The sequence below is a fragment of the Polyodon spathula genome, chromosome 16 (genome assembly GCF_017654505.1).
Source record: "Polyodon spathula isolate WHYD16114869_AA chromosome 16, ASM1765450v1, whole genome shotgun sequence".
Lineage (NCBI taxonomy): Eukaryota > Metazoa > Chordata > Actinopteri > Acipenseriformes > Polyodontidae > Polyodon > Polyodon spathula.
This window is the reverse complement of record NC_054549.1, coordinates 34,610,975-34,635,831: the sequence shown is the minus strand read 5'-3', so window position 1 is coordinate 34,635,831 and position 24,857 is coordinate 34,610,975. Positions and strand designations below refer to the sequence as shown.

Here is a 24,857-nt window from a genome sequence, read left to right as displayed (position 1 = left end):
CTGAATTGTAATCTGCTTTCCAAACATTTTACTGATTACTTTTCATGTGCGACTCTCAACGGACCGTTTTCCTTATCGCTGTGGGAAACAATGTGTATATAGCACCAATACACCACTTAAATATTAGTCTTTAAAAAAATGAAGCTTAGACTTTAGTGGACAGTAATCTACATAACAAAATCAACCCAAAATTCTGTAGGCAGTTTAAAAAAATTAGACAGCCACTGAAACCGAACTACTCCCTCACTTTGTAAAACATGCTATGCAGGACATCTGCTTTGTGTGTAAATAGAGAGGACTTCAGTCTCTACATCTGCCAATCATGCAATTTTGAGGACCACCAAACTGAATCAGAGAATTAAAAAAGATACAAAGGCACAATAGCAAGGACTATAACAGAACTATTCCCACAATTCAACCGCTTGAAGAAAAAAAGGTAAAAACTCAAGTTTAAGATTTCAACCGTTAATTGTTCTGAAAAACAGGCTTGAACTCTGTTTAGCTGATAGTTGATTTTGTGAATACAGAAACTCTTTGTAGGGAGAACACCCATCAGCAAGTAATTACTATGTAACAAACATTTTGCCTTTGATGGAGACCACAACATGTTGTTACTTAAAAGTAAACCCTGAATGCAACACACACTTGTGTTTCAGCTTATTTGACTTTCCAAACAACCCTTACATCAAGCCTTAAAGCTGCCTTGCCATTGCTAGTGTAATTGTTGTGCTCAATCAAACTTGATCAAGCAAAAAAAATAAATAAAAGAAAAAAGAAAAATTGACACGGCCATGCCCTAAAATCTGTATAATTTTTACAGGTGAAACCATTAACAAAAACCTAGTACATCTCCTAATTTATTTACAGGCCAGCTCAGACTTACTATGTTTTAAAAAAAAAACTCTGCAGAGATATAAAACTTAAACACTCAATTTACTTTGTTGTATTTGGCCTTTGGCTGCCTCAGGACGCTAAAGAGAAATAAGGGGTTCTGGGAAATGCTGGAGAATAAACAAAAGCAAAATGTGCAAGCTAACTATCTTCCAGTAAAATATTATACATAATGAAATTTAATGTTATGTGATTATGGCAATTGTTTAGTTAAACTTTAACTTAGAAAAAAAGATTGTCAGCCAATTTGTTTTGACCACAGGAGTGCTTGTTTTAGAGTTTAGGACATGGCACAGGTTTAGCTTTTGGCAGCATCCCATTTCACATGGTTCCAAGATGTTTTCAGGATTCTAGACCGGAATTATACAGCTGGTTGATTTCACCTGATTTAAGCAGATCATCCAGTTTTGTACATGTGCACAGAGTAGGAATCTAATCACTAACATCATAGCAGGTCAATATTGCTGTTAGGTCTTGCCAAGGAATGTCTGAACTACAGCCAAAATTCCAATTTGCAGCCAGCTTGTTGTTAGAGATCAGCATTATTAAAATGCTCTGCCTGACTTCAAGATTTATAAAATGAATGTAAATAAATCTGAGGATTCTTAATTGAAATGCACATTGATCTGTTGTAGCTGATGAATTACATACAGTTATTCTATGGGGACATTTTGGACAATAGACTTTGCTGTAAATTCTTCTCCTAACTTCCCTGAAGGAATTTGAGCATTTCAGTAATCAATTACATATAGTCACTTATCCCTCCAGAACAAATTGCCCATCATGGCCTCCCACCAATTGGTAGTTTTAGGGGCAAGAACATCTGTTTCTTATTTTTTGTCCTACCCCTTTATAGCTGTATAACAACTAGTAGCGATCAGAATCCTTCTTTACTGGCTACATTGTTAGAAAGAACCACTGCAGATTTAAAAATTATGTACTTAGGGGTCACTTATTTAGGGCTAAAGGTTATTAATAGGGAATATCCTGGTAGATAAGCAAGGTCAGTGTTCAGATTTGGCCATGCACTTTTTGGAACAAATCCAAATGTACAATGTCATCACTCTGAATAACCCTAACATTAACAAGTAGAGATGATTCAATTATAGATTGCAATGCTCACTCAAAAAGACTGCTGTAGGTGCATTGTTAAAACAATAATCTCAAGTTCACCGTCTGCTGTCTGCACTGGACCAATAAACGACAACGTTTCGATCCTTTGGTCTTCGTCGATTAAAAAAACAAAATAAATAAAAAAACGTATAGACTGAGTGTATTTTTGGGACGTAACATATACTAAAATGACACTTATAAAATGGAATGAAATATTATAAATATACCGGTGAAGAATAAAAAATATATATATATATATATATATATATAGATATATATATATATATATCTATATATATATTATTGGGAAGAGGATTCTTTGTTTTCTCAGCTTTTTCTTTCTATGTTTCTTCTTGCCGTGGGAAAGCTTTGCTTTGTTTTCACCATCCCCTTTCTTTGCCCTGTGGGGTGCTGCAATGGAGTGAGATCCACAGAGTTTAACAAGGCAAACACTGGTAACTTTGATGCTGCAAATCATAAACTTGACCACTGGAGTTACTATGGTTACAGACCGCAACAGCTCTGTTTGTATGAGGACAGGATGACTCGCACTGAAATACGATCTGGAATGAATTTTCTAGTATTGAATATTTGCAATGTAAAACATCCTATTTCAGTAGCAGTGTTTTCTTGTTATGCTGTTTTTGTACAGTCCTTTACAAGCATCAAATCACACTTTTTTACATTAAATATTCTCTATTTCTAACACTGATCTATAATAACATAGCTGTAAGTACCGGTTGTGAAATTGGGGTCCACGCATGTAGGATGTCCAAGAAAAACAAAGCTCTAAAAGAAATAACTTCTGCACTTCTGTTTTAAAAACTATAAAAAGAATCAGTGCATTACTATTCAAGAAAAACCGTATTAATTAATGTACCTACTACTTAGTTTTTCTTTTTCTCATTTTTCTTAGTTCAGTCTTGAGAACTAACAGATTATTAGTTTCAATGCATGCTGCAGCTAGCAGCTTTTTGGTCAGCTTGATAACTTCAGAGTCCCCTTCAGGTTTGTTTAGTCATGTCTGCTAGCGTGTGTATGCTTGTGTATGAAAGTGGGTGCTAGAACACATCCGTTTCAGCATTTGCACCTGGATAATCTGGAATCAACTCTATGTTATTGCATATTTGGTTAACCATGGAATACATAGAGAAAAAATAACCTTGTTGAATCAGAACACTTAAAGGCATACACATGTGGCTTATAAAAGGCTCACTCTGAGTCATTTTACTTTTGTACTTCAAACATTGATTCTGGTTGTGTACAAACAACTATTGAGGTCACCACTTTCACTACAGTGTCCTGGACTGGTTCAGTTCCGACTGTAATTGGAAAAAAGTACTTTTTTGCCAGTATGTAGAGTGATGTATATTTCAATTTAGAACACAATTTTATAAATTAATTTTGAGCCTTTCAAATACTACCACAGAACCTGAACAAACCCGATAAAAAATGCAGTAGCAAAATGAACAACACTTTTTGGAGCTTAAATGTCTTAAAATATTGACTATCTTGTAGTTAAAGGTAGTTTCATGGTGGCTGCAAAAGTGCCTAAATCTAACAGACAGTAAATAAAGAAATAATATTGGCCGCAGTAACTACAGAGTCACTTTTATTTACATGCTTTCCTGCACCAACACCCTGTCCCAAAAGAGCTTGAAATTAACAACACCTTAATGCCTGATAAGTCGCTACCATGTGAGCCAATTAAAATAAATGAAGGGAAAGCTGGCTGAGAATTGCAGGAAGAACCCAGGATGTAATATTGGTAAACTGTTTGGAACGGATCTCAAGAGCTGGGTTCCCAAGCTTCTACAAAACTCTCTTAAGCTCCTAAATTGTTTCGTTTGCTTTGGCCACAGGCTATGGACTATACAAAAAAAAAAAACACATCCCTATTAAATGCAGGTTTAATGACTGACGGTAAGCTTGCCTGTGCCAACAAGCTGTGGCAGTGCTCTTCCAAACCACAGCACACTTTCATCAGAGGCCACAGTGATGTTTTCTCTGTGTGTGCAACATTTGGATTTCACAACAGTAGCTTTGCAAAGGCCTTTTTATTGTTAGCCCCTGCTGTCAATACTTTTTAAAAGCAGCTTCATCCCAAGTTCCTTTTTGGAATTACTTTTCAGCATTAGTCATTTCTCACTAAGGGCTTTTTCTACATACATGACAACACTTTGCCTTTTTAAGTTGGACAAATTATGCTGAACTGAACTGCTTTTAAGCAACACATACTACAGTACATCATGTTCTATCAACAAAAGACCAAGCTTTGCAGTTGTGGTTATGCCAATCCTTGGGCAAGATAAAACACAGCACAGTTCAGACAATTATATCATTGCAAACAACTGATGTCTCTTACACTGAAGGTGCTACAACTATCATTGTGTACATTCATTTTGTTTATACCAAAAACTTTATAACAATCAGACCCCCATGCAACTAGCATATACAAATGGCTTACAAAAATAAATTAACTTGAAAACACATGGTTGAGAGCACTGTGGTGCTTGACACAGATCCAAGATGATAAATCCCAACAATAACCAACCTGTAGCCGAGGCCGGCATTATAATACTTTTTAAACGTTTCTGAAGTTAACGTTCTGCGTGACATACCCTCTATACCTCAACCACATTTTGGTACATTTGACATTTTTGGTTACAGTTAGATAAATTACAATCAACAAAACTGACAACTAAGCAATACCATAAAATAATCAGCTGTTTCTAACCTGATCACTAAAAATGCCTGTGATTTACAAAAATGTTAGAACAATAAGTTAATCTTTTTTTTTTTCTTCTTGAAATTAGGCATTATTAGTAAGTGTACAACAATGCCAAACCTTCACTCATCCATGTTAGCCATACCTAACTCATACCAGATGGTAATAAAGTTAAGATCAACCAAGATAAACTAATAAGTAACATCAGTGAAAATGTACTGCAGTTTAAAGTATTATATAACAGTGGTTTCTGCCACAGAGAATAGTGCACATAGAGTCTAAAAATCAATCTGACATGCCCCACTAGGAAGTACATCCACGCACCACAATACAGAGGGATCACATGGTTTATAGTCAATATTTTCAGGGCTTTGTAAAACTGACCAAAGTTATTACACTAGATTAAATGGTTATGAGATAATGATACTAACTTTCTTTTTTTTTAAACTGTGAATCATAACTCATAAATTCAAATTGGATATTTAGAGTGAATTTCAACAGCTTAATGGTAAAATAAAGCATTCAGTGTGCTTTCACAAGACCAATGGATATATAAAGGCGATTTCTGCCAGAGCAGCAGCTGCGCATTGTAAATGTACTTCCTGGTCAGGAACTATTCTCATATTAGCAGTGAAAGAGGGTCCAACCAAACACCACAGATGGCCACTTTAATGTATTATTTCATTGTCCACCCATTTTAAATAGCTCTTAAAAAGCTAGCTGGGAAAGTAAATGAAAAGCGCTTCAGAACTTTCAACCCGAGGTCAAAGCATGACATTCAGAAATATCAGTAGTAAAGAATAAGACTGAAATGTGATTTACAGATGATCTCTGTTTAAATCTATAAAACAATGCAAACAGCAGAGTTACGGTAGCCATATGTTTCACACATCCACGTTTTCTCACCATTGTTTAACCTGGTGACAACACCAGTAGTAGTTCTGTAGCTCGGGGATACTAAAACTAATATTTCAATCTCAATCGGTTTCTTTAAATGCATTTAAAAGGTCTCAATGTATTTTCCAAATCTTATTAGAATGGATTTAAAAACCTTGGTGATTTAATACTGCAGTACATCTGACAGTTAAACCAATGCAGCTATACAGTAAATGAAAGGGTGGTCCATTAATGGAATGGAAAATGAGATACACAGGTAGGTGATGTAATTAATCAGTAAGCACTGTCTTGCAACTCAAAGGTGTTTGTCTCCAGCCTCAAGGCTCTAATCTGGTTTCTGAAAAAATCCTTTAAAGAAGTTGGCAGATAAAAAAAAAAGTTTCTAACTGTTTCTCTGATTTGTTTCAGAAGTCAACTGCAAGCAGATTTGTGGTGAAGGTTGTAATCATACACCAATCGTGCCTAACAAACCTTTAAAAGGTCAGGATTTCTGGAAAAAAACAGTAATAAAAGAAAAGCTTTAATGAAGATAACTGGAGAGCAGCCAAGGACTTAAGGCAATGTACTTGAAAGCCAAGCATGGATTTGGGATGCCTAATCTATATTTTGGATCAACAAAGGCTTTTAATTTAGCTGGGTGAGTTTAAACAACAGGCTGTGTTTGTATTAATATTTTGACCAGATGTCAATACCATCACAGCCTGGTTTTCTTTAAGTAAATACTTTGATCCGCCTCCTGTTTTAAGAAAAGTCCTTGTTTTAATAGTAGTCTCATATGAAAAAAAGCACAACTTCACCAAGAAAAAATACATTTACTCAAGACAGAATGCATCTATGTATAAGATTGTGTAAATTCTTCTTTAAAACAAGATTGCTTTGTTTTAGATTTCCTCCTTTATGTAATATAATTTTTTTTGTGTAAATAATGAGAGTACACACACACACATACATACATACATACATATGTATATATTTATTCTTTAGACTGGTACATTTTTAACTGTTGGAGAAACAAATGATAACAGCGCACATTTGGAAGGCTTATGGGATAATAGTGGTCTGTGATATACATATCAGACATATAAAAGAGCCAACTTGCATTGTTAGTTTACAAACCAAAAACAGCTAGACCAATTTAGATGTGTTTTGTAGTGTGAATGTACTGCAACGTGATACATCATGCATGCATTTAACACCAAGTGACTGATTGCTTAAATGTTTCATGGCGTCAAGCCACTCCTAGGGATCATGCTTGCTCCTATAACAAGGTCATGAAGGCTCAGTGATACCTAAAGAGTGTAACCAGAGTGTGCTTATAGGAATAGCAGTCTCAAATGCATTATTTACTGCTCAACAGTTAAAAAAAAAAATAAACATAACTACATATAAATGTTACCACCCCAGAACTTTTATGCCTGTTTGTTTGCTTTCTGCATATAAAAGCTTTATATTTAGTGTTATATGACCATGCTTCTATTTACTGGTTAAATCTCATTAGTTAATTTTGTAAGGCATATACAATGACACACAGCAAATGTATTGCACAGCAGGTACTTTACAATGCTTGAATGGAGAATACACTAATAATGTAGCCTTTACGGATATGCTATAACATTTTTGTTCATGATAACATATTTACAAAGGTTTTCTTCTGTTAGGTTTTTTAGAATGAGCAGTTTTTCATCCTCTTGTCTCCAGTATTCCCAGTCTGCAACTCATTCTACAATTTTCACTGTGTACAAGGGGAATTCCTTTGTTGAAAAAGACAGCGACAAGGGTGCACAATCATTTATCATTGCTGCGCTCTGTTTGCGAGGTCGATGCAGCCATACATCTATCAAAGAATGCATTTAAACCAGTGGTTCCCAAACTGTGGTCCGCAAGTAAACTCCAGGTGGTCCACAAACAACTCCCAAAATGTGGTTACGCAGTTCTTGCAAAAACCCATTTCTACAAATTCACACGTTGTGCTACTACAGTAGGTATTACTAAGCAACACAGCAAACAGCTTTCACCACATTATATATAATTCAAACACCAAGGTGGTTCCTATATTGAAAAGGGTATCCCGGATTTAGACCAACATTTCAACTACACTTCTTTATCACTCTCTTTAATTACAACATATGGATTATTTAATATAAAGAGACAACTCACAGAAATGATCAACTTAGATGAAAACAACACAACAATAAACGGCTTCTCTAACAGAAGTGTTTTTGTGATATTATAATATTTCCTGTTTGACTTCTATTCAGAAATGATGCTATTCACAGTTATATTTAAATTCTGACATTTTAGTTTTACTTGTTTGTTGACAGATGGGTTTTATTCTCCAACAAATTCATTAGCATACCAGATCATTGGTACCCTTGTCCCATGCCGGCCGCTCAAACAGTCTCCCGCACAGTGCATGCATTTACTGGAACCATCAATAGCATTGTTTCAAACACTGAAAATATCACATTTACATGTGCCTTTTTAATAGCTCAGGTTTTGGCAGAGAAAATGCATAAACAAGGAAATATACAAATCTGTTTAAATGAAAAAATGCTGCAACGAGAAAAATCGAACATAAGAGGTGTACAGAAGATTGGGCATATCTGAGCAAGCTTTTCTCTTTTGGGCATGCTCTTTAAAAAAAAAAAGATTATATAAATGCAACACTATATCAATCTCTTCAACAGCTGCTATAGTTTCAAACTTCAAAGTCTGTCTGTCTTACTTTAAAACTGCTTACTGAAAAAACAATTATACAAAAACATATTAATAATAAATGACTCTCTCTGTAAACTGCATACTGAATGAGATATAGGTTGAAAAATACATAAGGAGCAAAGCATGTCATTTTATCATTAAGTAACATATCATTATTTCTTGTTGATGTTTGTCTGGACTGCTTCATTAAGCGTGATTGGTTGATTCTTAATAGTTGTAGGTTCTCAAGGGTGAGCATTTAATCTCCATTTTCATATTATACAGATTAAAACATATCCTTTAAGTCTTTTTTTTCTGTTATTCAAATATTGGACTAGTGTACATACAGCAGGCACATTTTGTTTATGAATCAACAATGATTCTTTCCCAAGCTGGTAAAAGTAAAAAAAAAATCAATAGTATGGTTATCCCCAATACAGAATTGTATTTGAATAATTCACAAACCTTTAACAGAGAGATCAAGGCAAGGCAGAATAAAAAAAAGGGTTCATATCACATTAAAACCCAAGACTACATTGAACAAGGACTATACACTATTATATCACAACTTTGTATCAAGCAACATGAATGCATGTGGGGGCAGAATCACTAATGGTGTGTGGACAGAATCTAATTTCTGACTGTCGGAGGACCAATCGCGACATTGGAAAAACAGAAGCTACACTTTACTGCATAAGCTTTGAATCTGCGTGTTCAAACAACACCCTCCCTCTATATGCAGTCATTTTTAAGCTTGCCAATGTCTGACAATTCTTACACCAATTTCTCATCCAGGAATACAGCCATACATATGACTGTGACTGTGAAAACACATGGAGAATATGATATTGAACAGATTCTGGTGGTATGGATAAACATGTTTGGTATTTTTTTCCCCCCCCCCCCCCCCCCCCCCCACCCCCCCCCCACCACCCCCCCCCCCCCCCCCCCCCCCCCCCCCCCCCCAGAGTTAAACCTTCCCAATACTTTAAATAGTGCTTTTTTTGTGTGTAGTTGCCAGAGGCACTAAATGGCAGAATTATAACCATCATCATTCTATATGTCAATACAACTGGCAAACACATAGTACAAATGTGGTACAATTCAGACCCAAATGATACTCTTGAGATTTTATAGTGGTCAGGAAACATTGTGAAAAGGTTCAGTTTATTGTTCATTTGGGAAGGCCCCACCAGCTTTGCCAATTAAAGTTCTTGGTGTATCATTTTCTGTCAAGCAGGGTACACCAAGTCGAATTACACAAAGGTCGCACATGGCATCTCTGAGGAGGAGAAACAGTGTGTGCTTTTCTTGTACAGCTACATCTGGTTATAATTTTTGCTAGTAGCAACCAACTTGTGTTTTTTACACAACAAAATAATCTACAGGGGCCCATTTTGCCTGCGATTGTAAATTAGATATCAAACATGCGTTATACGTTCCCCCAGTGCGGATTACAAAAGCAGCTTTATCAACAGCTCATGTTGTGCAATTTCCTCCACTGGAGTTAATGAATCACAAAATCCATATTAAAAAACAGAAAGCTTAGTTTAGTTTGATATTTATATTGTACTTCATGGATTATCTCACTTGATATTAAAAAGAAAGTAGCGGAGTTCCGAAAAAAATAACGTCATACATCCCCATGTTGTTGCTACAACTGTTTAACTAAAGTACCGGAAATTTTTCTTCATTGTTAACATCCTGAGAACTTTTTCAACTTCTAGCTTTAAAGTCTGTTTCAAAGTTCTGTTCAAAATGGCCGCTCTAGTGCACTGAGGTTTGAGATCTGTCCTCTGAATCACTGCAGGAAGAGTGATTTCAGTGCTCTGGTTACTGTGTTCCATGCCACATCATGGATCGTTATTGCTGTGTTACCTGCTTGACAACGTGGGAAATAATCTTTACACGATCAGTGCACTAGAGTGGTCACTTTGAAAAGAACTTCGAAACAGGCTTTAAAAAGTTAGAAGTGTAAAAAATATGGGTTGTAGCAACACGTGGGGATGTGTAACGCTGTATTTTTCAGAACCCTCCCTGCATACTCTTTAACTAGCGTTTATGTTTCAAACATAAGCCTTGTGCTTAAAAGTGAACAGAAATAGGGCTTGAGCATGGCTGAGGGAAAACTGGGAATATTTAGACAAACAACACTAACCCACTAACTCCACTAAAGCTCAGATGGACATTTGCAATGTTGTTTATCCTTCTGAAGCTTTTCTTAGGACTTGCAGCAAGTCCTGAGGAACTGATAATAGATGTGTGCATTACAGTCCTGGATTTGATCCATCTAGTTCATTTACAAACACCTGTTTTCAAGGGAAGATCAGAAAGTTGCAAATAGACCTAGGCTTACGGACCTGTTTTTCATGCCCATTACTTAGTGATACAGAACACCCTGCAGATTGTACAAGAAACACATTATGTTCCCTTTGCTGTGTTCTATGTTGTTTATAGCAAAGAATTATTCTCAAAGGAAGAACACGTATGTAATGTACTCCTTCATAATGACAGAAATCAAAGTGGTTACTTTTGAATGTTTTTGTAAAAGAAATTTTGAAAGAGAAATCCAGTACTAAAAAGACCAGGTCCCCCCATATTTCAATGAGTCATGCAACCAAGTCAATAGACAGTATTTATCCTGACAAACAGCCCACACAGCCCACATATGAGGAAGTGCTGTGTAGGCTGTGACAGACTTCCTTTTGAGTGGGATAAAATATGGTTTCCTATGAGAATGCTCAGACTACAGAATTAGAGCTAAAAGGCATAATCAGGACAGCGAATTTTGGAAACCAAGTCCTACTGATTGCTCATCACCAGTGTGGTTGTATTGCTATAAAAATTAAACTGATTTGGTCTTTCTTCCTCTTATGCACCACCCTGTCAACCTTATTTGATCCATATGATCAACAAAATACAGGGATGGATAATTGGCCTTAAATATGTTTTAAATACCTGTATTTGAAACACAATGTTTGCATTTTATAATCGAAGTATAATTGAATTTGTACAAAGAAACAGTACCAAGGCAAAGCTGCAGGAGACTCTAGGTATTTTTTTAAATGACATCAAGAGGAAATCCTTGCTTAACCCATAATCCAAGATACAGTGATTAAACAAGGCAAAAGAAGTACCAACAAAGACTTACAGAAACAAAAATCGATAACAGCAATGTTTTTAAAACTTTTTTTTTTATTGCGGTTATTGTGTTTTTTCTTGCTATTTCAGTCGAGTGCATTTTAAGGCACCTGGTTTCAGATCTTGTTTTGGTATGTTACTGAAATTACCAGATAGCAGGAGTTGTTCATGTAGCTATCTGGGAGGAACACTGTATTTAACATGGAACTCCTGGCTCTTGATCGTTTAAATAATACACTTATAATTAAAGGCTGTACACTGGTCACCCATTTCTTCTGTAGCACATATTTTGGTTATTTCTTTATTGAAGACAATGATATATAATAGTTTCAACACATGACTAACATGCTAACACTTACAATGGTAGTAAAATAAAAAAATGTGTATTGCGTTGGTTATCACTCTTTTAAAATAAAATATCATATATTAAGGCCATGTCTTTAAAAAAAAAAAAGTATGTATACTATTTTACCACTAGATGGCACTACAGTTCCAGATTAAGGGATTATATAATTTAGGTCACAGTACAGTTCCTGACATGAAGTTATGAAACACTTATTTTCAGTACTTTTTTTTTTTTTTTTTGCTACATTTTTTTAAAGAACAATAGCTCCATGCATCCATATAATGTCCTATAGGAGAACTGAATCCCACAGCAAGTTTCTAGGAATTGGAGCCATTGCTACTGAAAACAAAGTGCTGATGTGGGAGTTTCCCACAGCTTTCAATGGCCTCTGAAGCTATATTTGTCATTTGAGCCCCTTGATGAAACTGTACTGTATACCAAGCTCCAGCTGTTGTCAGAATACACAAAATGTTCCACAGGAATCAAATAAAAACCAGATGTGCGTTGCACATGCAAAGTATTAAAACTGCTTTATCTGCTTGCTGGAAAAGTTTTTTTGCATTTTATTGTAGATGTTGTTGGATTTGTATCATATTGTCATACTGTGACCTGCTATTATGTGTCTTTTCATACGTTCATAATACTGCAATTGTATTTTCATAATGTCCTGGTATTTCAGCTGATCAATCATAGCGCAATCATATGCATCGCTAACTCAACACGACCAGAGTCTTCTGTTTAGTTTAATATAAACAGAGATTACTCATTTAGAAAGACCTGCATTTTGGAGACATCTTATCAGCTCGGTGAGTATGCTCTTGTATTGCCCTGGCTTCAGTAAGTTCAGAGGTCAAATCTCTGCCCTGCTGATGAGTCTGGGGTTAGTGTTTCAAAAAGAAAACTCCCCTATCATTTCAAACCTTAAATGAATAGGCTTTTTTAGTTTTTTTTTTTTTTTGTTGGCTTTCATTGTCTAATTCCTGTTTCAAACAATGTTAAGACTGTAAGCTTGATGGCACTGCATTGGGGGTGTAAGTATATAGCTATGCCAGACAGGAAGTGGACCTCCCCTCCCCCTCCCCATCCCCTTTAAAGTCATTGTGGGAATTTCCTGGTGAATACAGTACTATCAGCTATCAGTTCTTGCCTCCAATGCACAGCCAGCTGCTTAACAGCAGCACAGAATTAGAAGCCATGTTGAGGAGATGCATTTACCAGAGCCTGGTTGAGGAGATGTCAACTTTGAAGGACAATGGACTAACAAGTTCAATACTGATGGAAAGGGTTCTTTTTTTTTTTTTTTTTTTTTTTTAAAAGAAAAATTACAGCTAATGCTGTAGCTGCATAAATGTCAGTTTGGAGTCACCCTGCAAAAATAAGCACGGATCCGAGGAGTCACCTTTTAAAAGTTTTCTTTAAAGTTCTACTTGCCTCAATATTTCATATAGTGTTTATCTCTTGGCCAATATATCTATTGTCTTTATGCTTCACTTTGGTTAGATCTTTGTAGATAATGTTCAATGCGTGATTTATCCAAACAGCATATCAAAAAATGTAACCTGACTAACGCAACAGTGGATTGGTCAGTTTTATGGTTTCCTACCTCTGCTGCTTGAGTCTCCTGGTGAAGCAGCGTCAGCCCGGTCAGGTCCTCCAAAAAGGAATGCGACGAGTTAAACACCTTTGCCAGGAACTGGAACCCTTCTCTTTCATAATGATCAAGAACCTGTGAGAACAACAACAACAAACTCACAACTGTCCATATCACAAATACTAGTACTATGTACATGTGGATGCATTGGACCGTGTTCAATAAACATTCTATTTCTTTTTACTGTACAAGTTTATTTTTTTGGATGAATAGGGTATTTTGCAAAATGTGCCTGACTGTTAGCACAAGACACTGGGAATCTCTGTTTACATGCACTGTAGATAAGGCATAAACCACTACAGTCTGAGCATATCCACACACAGAGCTCTGGCAATGAGTATATGCTGACCCCTAATATGCAATCTGGCACCTTTCTACTGTGGAACAATTCACTAACCATGGTTAACAGCAGTCCCATTCCTAAACTACTGGAGAGACTCATGATCAATTTAGTGACAGCTTTACAGACAATGTGTTCCTAGACCTGAGAAAATTAGAAAGTTGTGGTGGTGGGAAGGAGAGACAGGCGGGTGCCAAACCTAGCTAGTTTAATTGTTTGCTTATATTTTCATAGTATGTATTTATTTATCTTTTTCAAACAAGCCACATATTGACTTTAGTGGAAAAAAAAAAAAAAAAAAAAAAAAAAAAAAACACAACAACAACAACAAAAAAACTATTATCTGGCACCATGGAAAGTACAGAATGGAACATTTACACGATTTGATTTTGTTTCCCCAGCGGGAGATCCCATGATTCTAAGCTTTGTTTGATGTAGCTCATAAAGTCTTAGCAACCATGTGACACAGAGGACGTACATCTGTTTTGCATTTACCACTTTCAGCTAAACGTGGTACGCCCTGCGTTTTCTTCAAAACTGCCTCACTATAATAGCTTGGTGTAACTAGATAGGCTTTTCCCAGAAAATATCACATTTTCATAGCTCTAAATGTCTTTCTTTGAAGCTACTTTATCATTTAGTTTTGTATTTATGCTAGCCCTTTACAAAAGCAATTAAGTCATTCACTTGAAATGTGCATCATAATTAAAAAAAAAAAAAAAAAAAAAAAAAACATATATAGATGCACAAAATAAAATAAAAAATTATGTTTCTATAAGGCTTGATTTAGAGGCTATGGGGTAATGATAATTATTCTAAAATAGGCAATATTGTTAGGATTATATTATCAATCTCATTTTAATAAACTTTTCACGTGGTATACCATTAAACACCAGCAGATTAAAGTAGACTTAAGGAGTGGAAATACTTAGCTCATTAAATTTGTCTCCAGCGAGTCTGCATTGTCAAATTAACATGACAAGGGTGATATATAGCAGAATAAAATATCAGTTCTTAACACACAGAATATATTTGTAAAATGATTACAGCTGTACTTTTTAAGCAGCAATCCACTGAGTTCAAATAATGAAGAATGACACTTCCCTGAGATTAAATGCAATTCTAACTAAATTAATAAACATCCCCTTAAACTTTAAGGAACTATCAGCAATAAACATCACTCTAAGTATGGTAGTAACTTTATAACAGGATCACATCGTAAGCAATCTTGACAGGAGCAGACAAGCTGCAATTAAACAAGTCAATGTGTATTAAAAGCAGGAGAAGCAATATATATTTCAGGACTACTTTATGCAGTATAGTACTTCTTTATTTATGTTACATTAGTAGGGTTTATATATGCCAACAGAAATTGTAGCAAGAAAGCATGCACGCACACACACATTGTAGTAAGCACATAGAGGCAGGGAGATTCAAAATGAGAAGATTAGAAATGGCCTTGATGTACGAACAATTTTTAAGCCAAAAAAAAAAAGTTGAATTATAGAAGAGTGTCCACTCTAGTGGCAAGATGTGAGTGTGGTGAGGAGATGATCAAGGAAGAGTGTGTGTTCTGCTCAAGAGCATCAAACCCATATTCTGAGGCGTGTTTGTTTTTCAGACATCCTCGTTTGTGGAACAATTACAGTCAGTGTCACAGTTCACTGAACCGCAGTTTGAAAACCTCCTCAAGACATGTGCAGATGACAGTGACTGACTGACTGGGCTAAACAAATTATTCTTGAAACATAAACCTTTCAGCAGGACTATGCCTCTGGCAGTCAAGAAAAGATATTAAATATGGAGGATAATTACTTACATGTGACAGTGACATCAAGCGTGTCATGATCAAGTCCATATGGCCTTTTACAGAAATGTGTGCTTTCCAAAGTAAATCTGACCCCAATGATCTGTGTACTGTACAGCCAAAAGTTTTTCATCGCCCTATCGAAGTAACTCATTTTGCTTCATAAAGTCGAATGAAAGCTGCTGAAATTGTTACCGTTAATATGTTGACTTACATACCACTTTGTAGTTTTCCATATATATATGTGTGAGGTTTCAAAATCTAGCATGAAATAGTGTACTGCTATTATGGCTTCCGGTAGACTTTTGCAATCTCATTCTTTTTGTATACACAGCTTTAAATAAAATATCTAAATTATGTTCATTTATTATTATTATTATTATTATTATTATTAATTTAGTTTTAATTATGTCTCAATCCTAAAATTCTAGGTGATGCAAAACATTTGGCCATAGCTGTAGATCAGGTGCAGTATGTAGTCTCCACAAGGATTACATCTTCAGAAATGTTGACCAGTTTGTTAGATTTTTAGTACATTCACAATGTGATTTTAAAAAACAAAAACAAAACAAAACAAAAAAACCTTTGTCCTTGAATCAACAAACACAAATTTGGCACAAATTCTAAGAGAAAATTTAAGACACACAGAAAATGAAGTAATAGTAATAGAAATCTATTTAAAAGACTAATTATTCAAGTCCTAAAGCCACCCAGGCTCAGCATGTCTATTTGGTTGGTCAGTGTGGCATCACATTTACTGTCATAGGAAAGCACAGCATTTACTTTTGATATCTATGTTTTATTTGCGAAAGGATTCTGGTATTAAAAATCAGTCAAACAGCAGCAGCAAAATCAACTTACTATAGGTGAGCAAGCTGTGCACTTGTCAAAAGCCAAACTGGCAGGGAGCACGTTGTCAAATCTTGACAAAAATCCTCTGATCTGTACAAGAAAAAAAATTAAGAAATACATAACAATACTCCAACTCTGTAACCAATTGCTTTCTACCAAACCATTATTGCACTGTTATTTTAAGTCAAATGCTAGATTCTAGCATCACCTGGTGTTCATTCTTCAACATTTGTATTCACTCTAGTTCTGTTTTTTTTTATTTTCTACAGCACTAGATTGAATACCTATAGCAGAATTGAATACCTTTTCAGAATCAGAATCAGTGATTAACTTCTTGCAGGGAATTTAAATATTATGAGGGGACAATCTGACAACGTCTTTGGAATAAAGCTAACTATTATTGTCATGTGTCGCCATAAAGCTAGAGGAAAGGCACAATTTTTCTAAAAGAAATTCAACACTTTTAACAGTATAAGAAACTGCTCTGCTCCTATCTGAATTGTTCTTTTCTCATACCATACTGTTAAAATCATTGTATAACTTTAAAAAAAAAAAAAAACTATTTGCCTTTGCATCTGCTTCAAGATATGGTCCATCATGTTCTGTACTACTAAAAAGAACCTTGGTACTAAATCTACATTTCAAGCACAATGTATTTAGTACTACTATATATGTTAATTGAATGTTTCAAGTTAAATGAAACAAAATGATTCATCCTTTCTGGTGTTTTACATATTTGCTATGTTTACGTCTAAACGGTGGCAGCATTTCCTATATGTTGCTATTTAGAACAATATAACAGTTAGTTCTGTTAAATACAGCAATTAAAATAAACAAATTACATCTTTGTAAGTATAGCTACAGGGTTTTAAAAGCTAGTATCAGTAGAAACGAATGCATTACAAACTTTTTGGCTCATCTTTAGAAATCAAAGTCAAGTGTTTTCATCCTGCAAGACTTGAGATGTGTTTGTGATATTTCGCCCATGATACTGAAATAGCAGCATCCTGTGTCATATTTCAATACTGGCTTCTGAACAATGCACTTACAGATGCCAGAATTTCAAGAAAGTAATCTCTCAGCTGTGGAGCAGGTTTAAGTAAGCTAATGCTGCCTGACTATGACAGCTTTAATAAAAACAGGGACCAACACACAATGTGGCCAATGATATAGATGCCCACAGATCACAGCCCTGGCACTAACTAGACCACTCAAGAACAAGGTGCGACTTGTAACTCAAACTGACAGCAATGCACCCCTCGACACCTCATACCTGAGTTAATTTAAACCCAGCAGCTGCACTCCAGCTGCCAGCTTTGAAATGTACACACGGTATCCACTCCAATGCTTTGAATTACTGCATAATCCTCCCTTTAATATCTACAGGCAGGTGTTGAAGATGATTGCTTTTTTTTTTGTGTTCTTCTTAAAGTTATACCAAAATTAATTAGCAAGCATTTTGTAGTTAAAGGGTGCTTAAAAAAAAAAAAAAAGACCTTTAAGGTTGTTTGGCAGTACGTTCCACCTCCACTTTACATTTTTATGTATATGGCTGTAGCATTATGTTGTTCCTTAGAGCTGACACGAGTAAGGGTTAATCAATCTAAAGCCATCCAGGTTAACATTCAAGTAGGGCATAGGAAATATGATGTACGGTGTTTGGCAGTCCTTGATACAGCAGAGGCATGACATTCTCAAAGCTTTGTTAAACAGTACAAGTTGATGCCACAAAGAGGCAGTGTCGCCTTATGTTAAAAGTCTAATTCCAGCTTCATCACTTTTTTTAAACCCTGTTTACATCAGTGAAGAAGTGCTCACACACCCATAAAGCAATAAAAGGCAGCCCGGTAAACATAAATGTATGTCATTTTTAAATGTAGCTTTAAAGAACTGATCCTTTTTGTATACATCACCTCTACAGTTAATTTGTTGTTATTGTAGATGCTAAATAATTTGATTCAGAATAATCTATTCATTATAATAAATTACCACTTTACCCTTCAAATTCAGACTATTTTTAAATTGCTATTACAGGAAAAGAAGTGTTACACTCTCAGAGTTTTGAACACACAGTATTATCCAGGATTTAATTCTGCTGAAAATAGATGACGGTGATGCATTAGGATTTTAATTTAACCAAAAACGGTAATACAATGTGACAAATTCTCCTCATATCCATCCAAATCACAGTTTCTCTGGAAGAAATGAAGTATGACACTTATGGCTGTGCAACACAGTTTTTCTTTTCTGCAATTCATGAAGCTGCCATGTCTGTTTTTCTTGACATCTGGGGCTAAATACAGTATTTACAGTACAGTATCCCCGACACCAATTTGTACAGCTGGACTTAACAGTATGCATTTTACTTTTGTTGGGTTGTTGGGTATCAATTAAAATCAATAGATTCAATCTCCCTGGCAAAACTAAGTAATGTTGATAAATAGGGAGGTAGTGTGCAAGTGTATACAGAATTTGTTGAATTGTTTTCAGTTTTGTAAGTTGCAGTGCCATAGCCGAGCTGAAGGCTCTTGCAGTATTTCCAGTACACTAACCTGATGAGGAACCAGCCCCAGAGAGGTTGGAGGTTCGTTCATTCTGTCATCACTGCTGCTAGCTACTGCATAACCTCTGTAAAAAAGGAAACATTGGGTTTGGTTTAGACAACATTTACTAAGAGTTTTTTTATTTTATTTTATTTTTTAAACTGTCATCCTGTTTCAGTCTCAGTGTTTATTTCCAAGTTGCTAAATGTAGAATCTGAACTCTCAACTGTGTTTAAGTACTTGCTTTCTCTAAACTGGTAAGAAGTTTTGTGCTTTAGGCTGCTCAGAATGTGTGCGCCGTTTAGAATGAAGCAGTTCTTTTTTTCAGTACGCTGTCAGCTTGTCTCTTGTTCTTCATGTGTTCTTAATATATAATGTGTATGCATTTAACTACAGGTTACCACTTTATCAGATGTAACCACTCAGTACTCGTGGAGATACCCTTTCAAACCAGCTCTGAAAAAAAGAGACAATGGTGAAGGCAATGTTTCAGTTCATTCCACTGATAGGTTTGAGATAGTACTGGCTATTGAAGGTGTGATATGTATGCATTTTCCCTTGTCTGAGATGGCAAACGCTTCAAAGAGAATTCTGCATTTTGCCTCTCAAGCCCTTCCAAAATCATGTAGTGTCGCATTATCGTCTTGAATTCATTCTTGTTTGTCTAGAAAAAAAAGCAATGCTGGGCGAATTTGTCAAAGGGAGAATACATAGATGGGCTAGAGGATCAAAAGCTCTTTAAAGTTTCCTCAGCATTTTAATCTATGCAACGACTGTAATGCATTACTTGAAACCTATGAGATGCACTCAGTCTATCTATTACATTACATCTTATATGCACATGTATTTATAGTGCGTAATGCCTAGTCAGGAGTAATGGCAAAAATACCACAATGTGGTTTAAATACTGTTACAGAAATACAATTTTTCAGCTGGTTTAATGCATGACTGTCCAAAGACAACATTTAGGCTTACTGGGCTTGCATTACCAGTTCAGCTTTTACACACAGTAAGCATTTCTAGCTGGTTTAACTAGGGAAGTGTTTATGACCTGCACTTGCAACCAAGTCCTCTTGCAGCCCTTTATCTACAAAAACCTTAAAGTCTTATTACCAGCACACAGCAGCTACAGCTGAAGTGATATGACTCATGCTCACTTCAATTTGCAATTTAATTAGGTTTCAAAATGTATAAATACTACTGAAGTATATTGTACACTCAAAATGACTAAAATAATATTACATTTAAAGCTATAGGTGCATATTTTTTAAAAGTGTAATCAACCATGACAGATATGATTAAAAGGCAACCACTCCATGAGAAACCACAGTCCTGAAGCAAAACCTTCAGCCTTTCATACTGGTCCTAAAAAAACACAGACAGGGTTTTTGGTACAAAAAATAATAATACAAAATACCAAGTCTTTTATTTTTTTCATTTAAAAAAAAAATGCCTTGGCTGAAAAGTAACACAAAAATAAAATTATACACAGTACTATTCTTTTGAGTTTTTAAGGTTGGCCTTCCTTATTGTGTCAGCAACAATGAACAGATCGCAATGCCTAGTCAGTGGTCCCTAAAACGAACTTACTATATAAACAGCAATCCCTTTGAGTAATAACGTTCACTGGCTAAACACCTGCTGACAATATTTTGCAGACCCGTGACGATTTACTGAATTTAAATTGGATTTAAATACGCTGGAACCAAATTCTGTCAGATAAATAACATGCACATCAGATTTATCTGCCTGTACATGACACAGGAATTCCAGTCTCTCTTTCAACTCTAGATAGCTGCTTCTTATTGTAAGAATAACACATCAAGCTAGCAGACCGGTAATTCCTCCTGACTTTTACACTCAAGGTAGCAAATCATACAGATGGTATAAAAAGCAATGACCAGGGGAGTGCATATTGTTTTCTAATTATTATGTAACACTATCTTTTTTCAACAAACTGCTCAGGAAGACCAAGATATTTACAAACAAACATATTATTTGTATTCAGATAATCAGACTAGATAGTTGCCTAAAATAAAAAAATATCAGAATGCGTCCAAAATGCTTGAGCAGGAAATGCATGGGCAAAGTCACTTCATTATATAAAGTCGAGTATTTTTCTGAAATAAGAAATAAGGGTTGATTATCATGTTTTCAACTGGCATCTAATGTTTGTCAACTGGTCAACTAGAAACACATCCGAATGAAGTGTTCACTACTATAAGTATCGAAAATGTCTGTATGATCCTTTTACTGACAGCATGTCGTTACAGCGTACAAAGTGGCATTTTTTTTATCCATAGTTCTTTCATTCCGAATAAATGCCAGCCAAAATCTATTTTTTATTACTTTTATTTTAAGAGCTCCGCAGCTGGTTACCTTTCTCCTGCATCCGCTAAGGTCCAACCTGCTACCTTATATAAAGAACATTGAGTTTTTATTTTTAAGCAACTGTGCAATGTTCCATTAGCCTATGTTGTAGAGTGACATTATTACTAAAGAGTATGAGCATTGACAGTCTGACATTGAATGACACACATAAGTGGTATACCACCGAGCAAACACTCATAACAAAAAACAAAGCAATAACACCCCACCACCACCAGCACAGGCTGGGGAGAAAGACATAGCACTCTATCTCAAATCTGTCAATCAGTAGATTCATTCCTGATTAAATGTTCTGAAATGCATAAACTGTAACAAAAAATACTGATCAGGAATTTTAAAAAAAACACAGTAGTTCCAGCTACAGATTTACACTTCAAAAGATACACTTGCTTATCATAGATCGGTTGAAACATTCACTATTGTTGTTTTTAACATACGAATCATTATTATTTTCACTACAGGAAGAGTCCAAAAGAAAGATTTTAAAGCCATGGGATGATATTACATACACCTCTTCTACAGAAATAACGATATCGAATTTTAAAAACTAATAATCATACTAACAATGATCTACCATATCTATTAGTCTCTTCACAGATGCTCATTTGTTCATCTAATTAGCTGCAAGCACTCCCAGTCTATGATTTAAAGACATGATTAATATTCAGTGCAGAGCCTCAGTATTCTATCCTATGACCTGGTGACTTACAGATCGACCTAAGTAAAACTGTACGCACGTCAGGTGTTTGGCACACTAAAGCAACACCTAAACATAACTGCTTACAATAATTCCCATATTTATCATTTATTTCATATACAAGTGTTATACGGTTATTTATTTTTTTTATTGTGTTTTTGTTCAAACTATCATCATGCTGTTGTGCATGTGGAGAGAGATGGTGTGCACTGTATTTAGTTTTAGGGTTCAGTGGCATCCCTTTACGCACACATTTTGCTTCAGGCAATTGATACAAAACATCCAATACAAAATCAACGGAGGATCCCAGAGTCTTGGACCAGACAAGGATTTTAAAACTTGAGGGAATAAAAATTGAGTGTGTGAAAAACAGAACCAGCAGGGAAAACAAAAGTAAATAGCAAGGTAAATAAGTTGAAGACTACAGCTCAGCATCACAATTCCAGTATGCCAATGACAGAAATACAGAAGGCAATAGAAAACTCCACACTCTTGTAAATCATGTGCTACATGCAATATAAATACAAAGCTATTGAACAGGTTGAATACCAAGTGCAGTACAGTAACTGGCTAATCAGATTGTGTGTTTACTATACTGGCTTTATAAAGTCCCTAAATATTAGTATTGTAGACAGCATTAACATTTATGTTTGCAAAACCATGACTGTGTACTATGTACTGACCATGTCCTGATTCCCCACAGCCAAATACTAAGATACTACTGTACCACACACCCAAAATGTTGTCTTTACTGTATGCTTGACAAATGTAGTACTTTTTAGTGAAAGGTTACGTGAATTACACAGCTCTTAGCACAGGTGAAAAAACACTAGCTGCCATTTATTGTTGGATTACCCCTCTGAATGCTGCAATATAGACACCATCAACTCCACCGCAAGAGCGCCAGCAATCATGGCTAAACCTGGTCGGCTCACAGTGCACTGTTGGTCCAAAGTGCGGTCTCTGGTTGACTGGGTGGAGAGGAAAAAAAAAAAGTTTCAAACACACACACACATATTATATATATATATATATATATATATATATATATATATATATATATATATATATTATATATATATATATTTGTTACACCAAAGATCATAAACTGCCTCATTCATGCAAGTCCAGCGTTCATAACAGTGTTCTTCACAACCACTAGTAAGAGAAGGTGCATTTATTTACTCAAACATCCACATCTAAAAATTAAAATGCTCTCACTTGGGGCTAAAAAGAAATGAAAGAAAAGATAAGAATGGAGAAAGCAGATGCCTCGCTTCACTGTGTCGTTCTACAAATAATTATTTCACTATTTTACAATGACATGTACTAAACTTTACTGTATGTGGACTTTTCATCCAATGCCCTTCGATTTTCTATTTTTTCTATTGTAAGCAAGATAAAGGCCGTACTGTACTTCAGTATGACTTTCTAAAATTAGACATAGTTTTTTTAGTTTTTTTTTTAGTATCGATTATCAACATCCTGTAAATGTAATACTTACATCCCCAGGTGCCACCACATCATTGCAGAAATAGCAGCCCAGCTTGTGTCCAGGGATGTTGGAAAAGAGCGAGGTCCCTGGCGCAGATACTGCACTGCAGGAGCCAGCAGCACCAGCCGAGCCACTCCATTCTTGCTCTTTAGACTTTTTAAGGCCATGCCTCATAACAACAAAGGTATCAAACCCGAGGGCTGCATTAATAATCAGCTAGAGGAAAACAAAGAAAAAACATCAGGGACTGAATTACAAAAACATGTCCGATTCTTACTCTCTTCTAATATCTGTGTATTGAAAGCATGTACTTAAATAGCAATATAATTGAGACATGAATTTGGTCATGCAAATTGGATTCCTGCATTCAGGAAGAGTATAGTATCAGTTGCTTAGATACCAATACAGAACATAAAAAATGTTAGCTACAAGAGTACCTGTCTCTTGCTAGTACATCATTAGCCTCTAAGGCATCATCTTATATTATATTGAATTAACCTAGTATTTCAGCTGAAGTTTTGTATCATTTATTTATTTTTTAAAATTGTGCAAAGGCTTAGCAAATTGTATCCAGTATTCTTAGAACATTACATGCACTATCATCTTTTAGCCCATGTTCCCTTACATATGATTTGTAAGTGACCCACTAGAATAGTGTTTCTTGGAACCAAACAGGGACTTCGATATAACTGATCATACTCTGCAATTTACCTTCTGCTGGCTGGCTGCGATGACAGTGGGAAGCCATCGACTCTCTCGAGTGTCCATTAGCAGGAAAACAACGTCATGAGAAGAGATGAGTTTCTCGAGTTGTTCTACATCCTTGCAAGCTTGGTCCATCGTTACCTCTGAGAAATTCACTGGGTGACCAGGCATGGGAATACTCATGTTAAAACCCTCTGCATTCTACAAAACGAAACAAAAACAACAATAACTTAACTACAAGTATAAATTCTCTAAGTCCAAAATTTAATAATTTATTTAATGTGTTTACTTTATTACAGCCTAGGTCGGGCATTTTGAAATGGCCAGTAATATAAGCATGCCCGGCGTATTGCAAAGCCTAACAGTATTACAATTATTTATTTTAAGCCACAGGCAAGGTTTGTGAACGCTTTAAAGGGATATGGTTTTTGATCCAGTTATTCTGTTGACTAACTGCATTAGTTCGAGTCTTTGATTTGTGGTAATAATCTCCCCTGACAATCCTCCTCCAGGGAATTAGAATACACATTTCAAGTGAAATAGCAGTAATGTAATTCAGCCCTACA

General features: G+C 35.6%; 1 protein-coding gene across 1 annotated transcript in view; it reads right to left on the bottom strand.

Annotated features, from left to right (window-relative positions):
* Positions 1 to 24,857, bottom strand: part of atg7 (ATG7 autophagy related 7 homolog (S. cerevisiae)) — a 52,730-nt gene that overhangs the window by 13,281 nt on the left and 14,592 nt on the right. Inside the window, exons 13-18 of the mRNA XM_041274200.1 lie at positions 24,298 to 24,492; positions 23,596 to 23,802; positions 22,947 to 23,062; positions 19,016 to 19,091; positions 16,473 to 16,553; positions 13,417 to 13,539 (exon numbers count right to left, since the gene is read on the bottom strand). Coding sequence (XP_041130134.1) covers positions 13,417 to 13,539; positions 16,473 to 16,553; positions 19,016 to 19,091; positions 22,947 to 23,062; positions 23,596 to 23,802; positions 24,298 to 24,492 — 798 coding nt within the window. The remainder of the gene's footprint in view (positions 1 to 13,416; positions 13,540 to 16,472; positions 16,554 to 19,015; positions 19,092 to 22,946; positions 23,063 to 23,595; positions 23,803 to 24,297; positions 24,493 to 24,857) is intronic.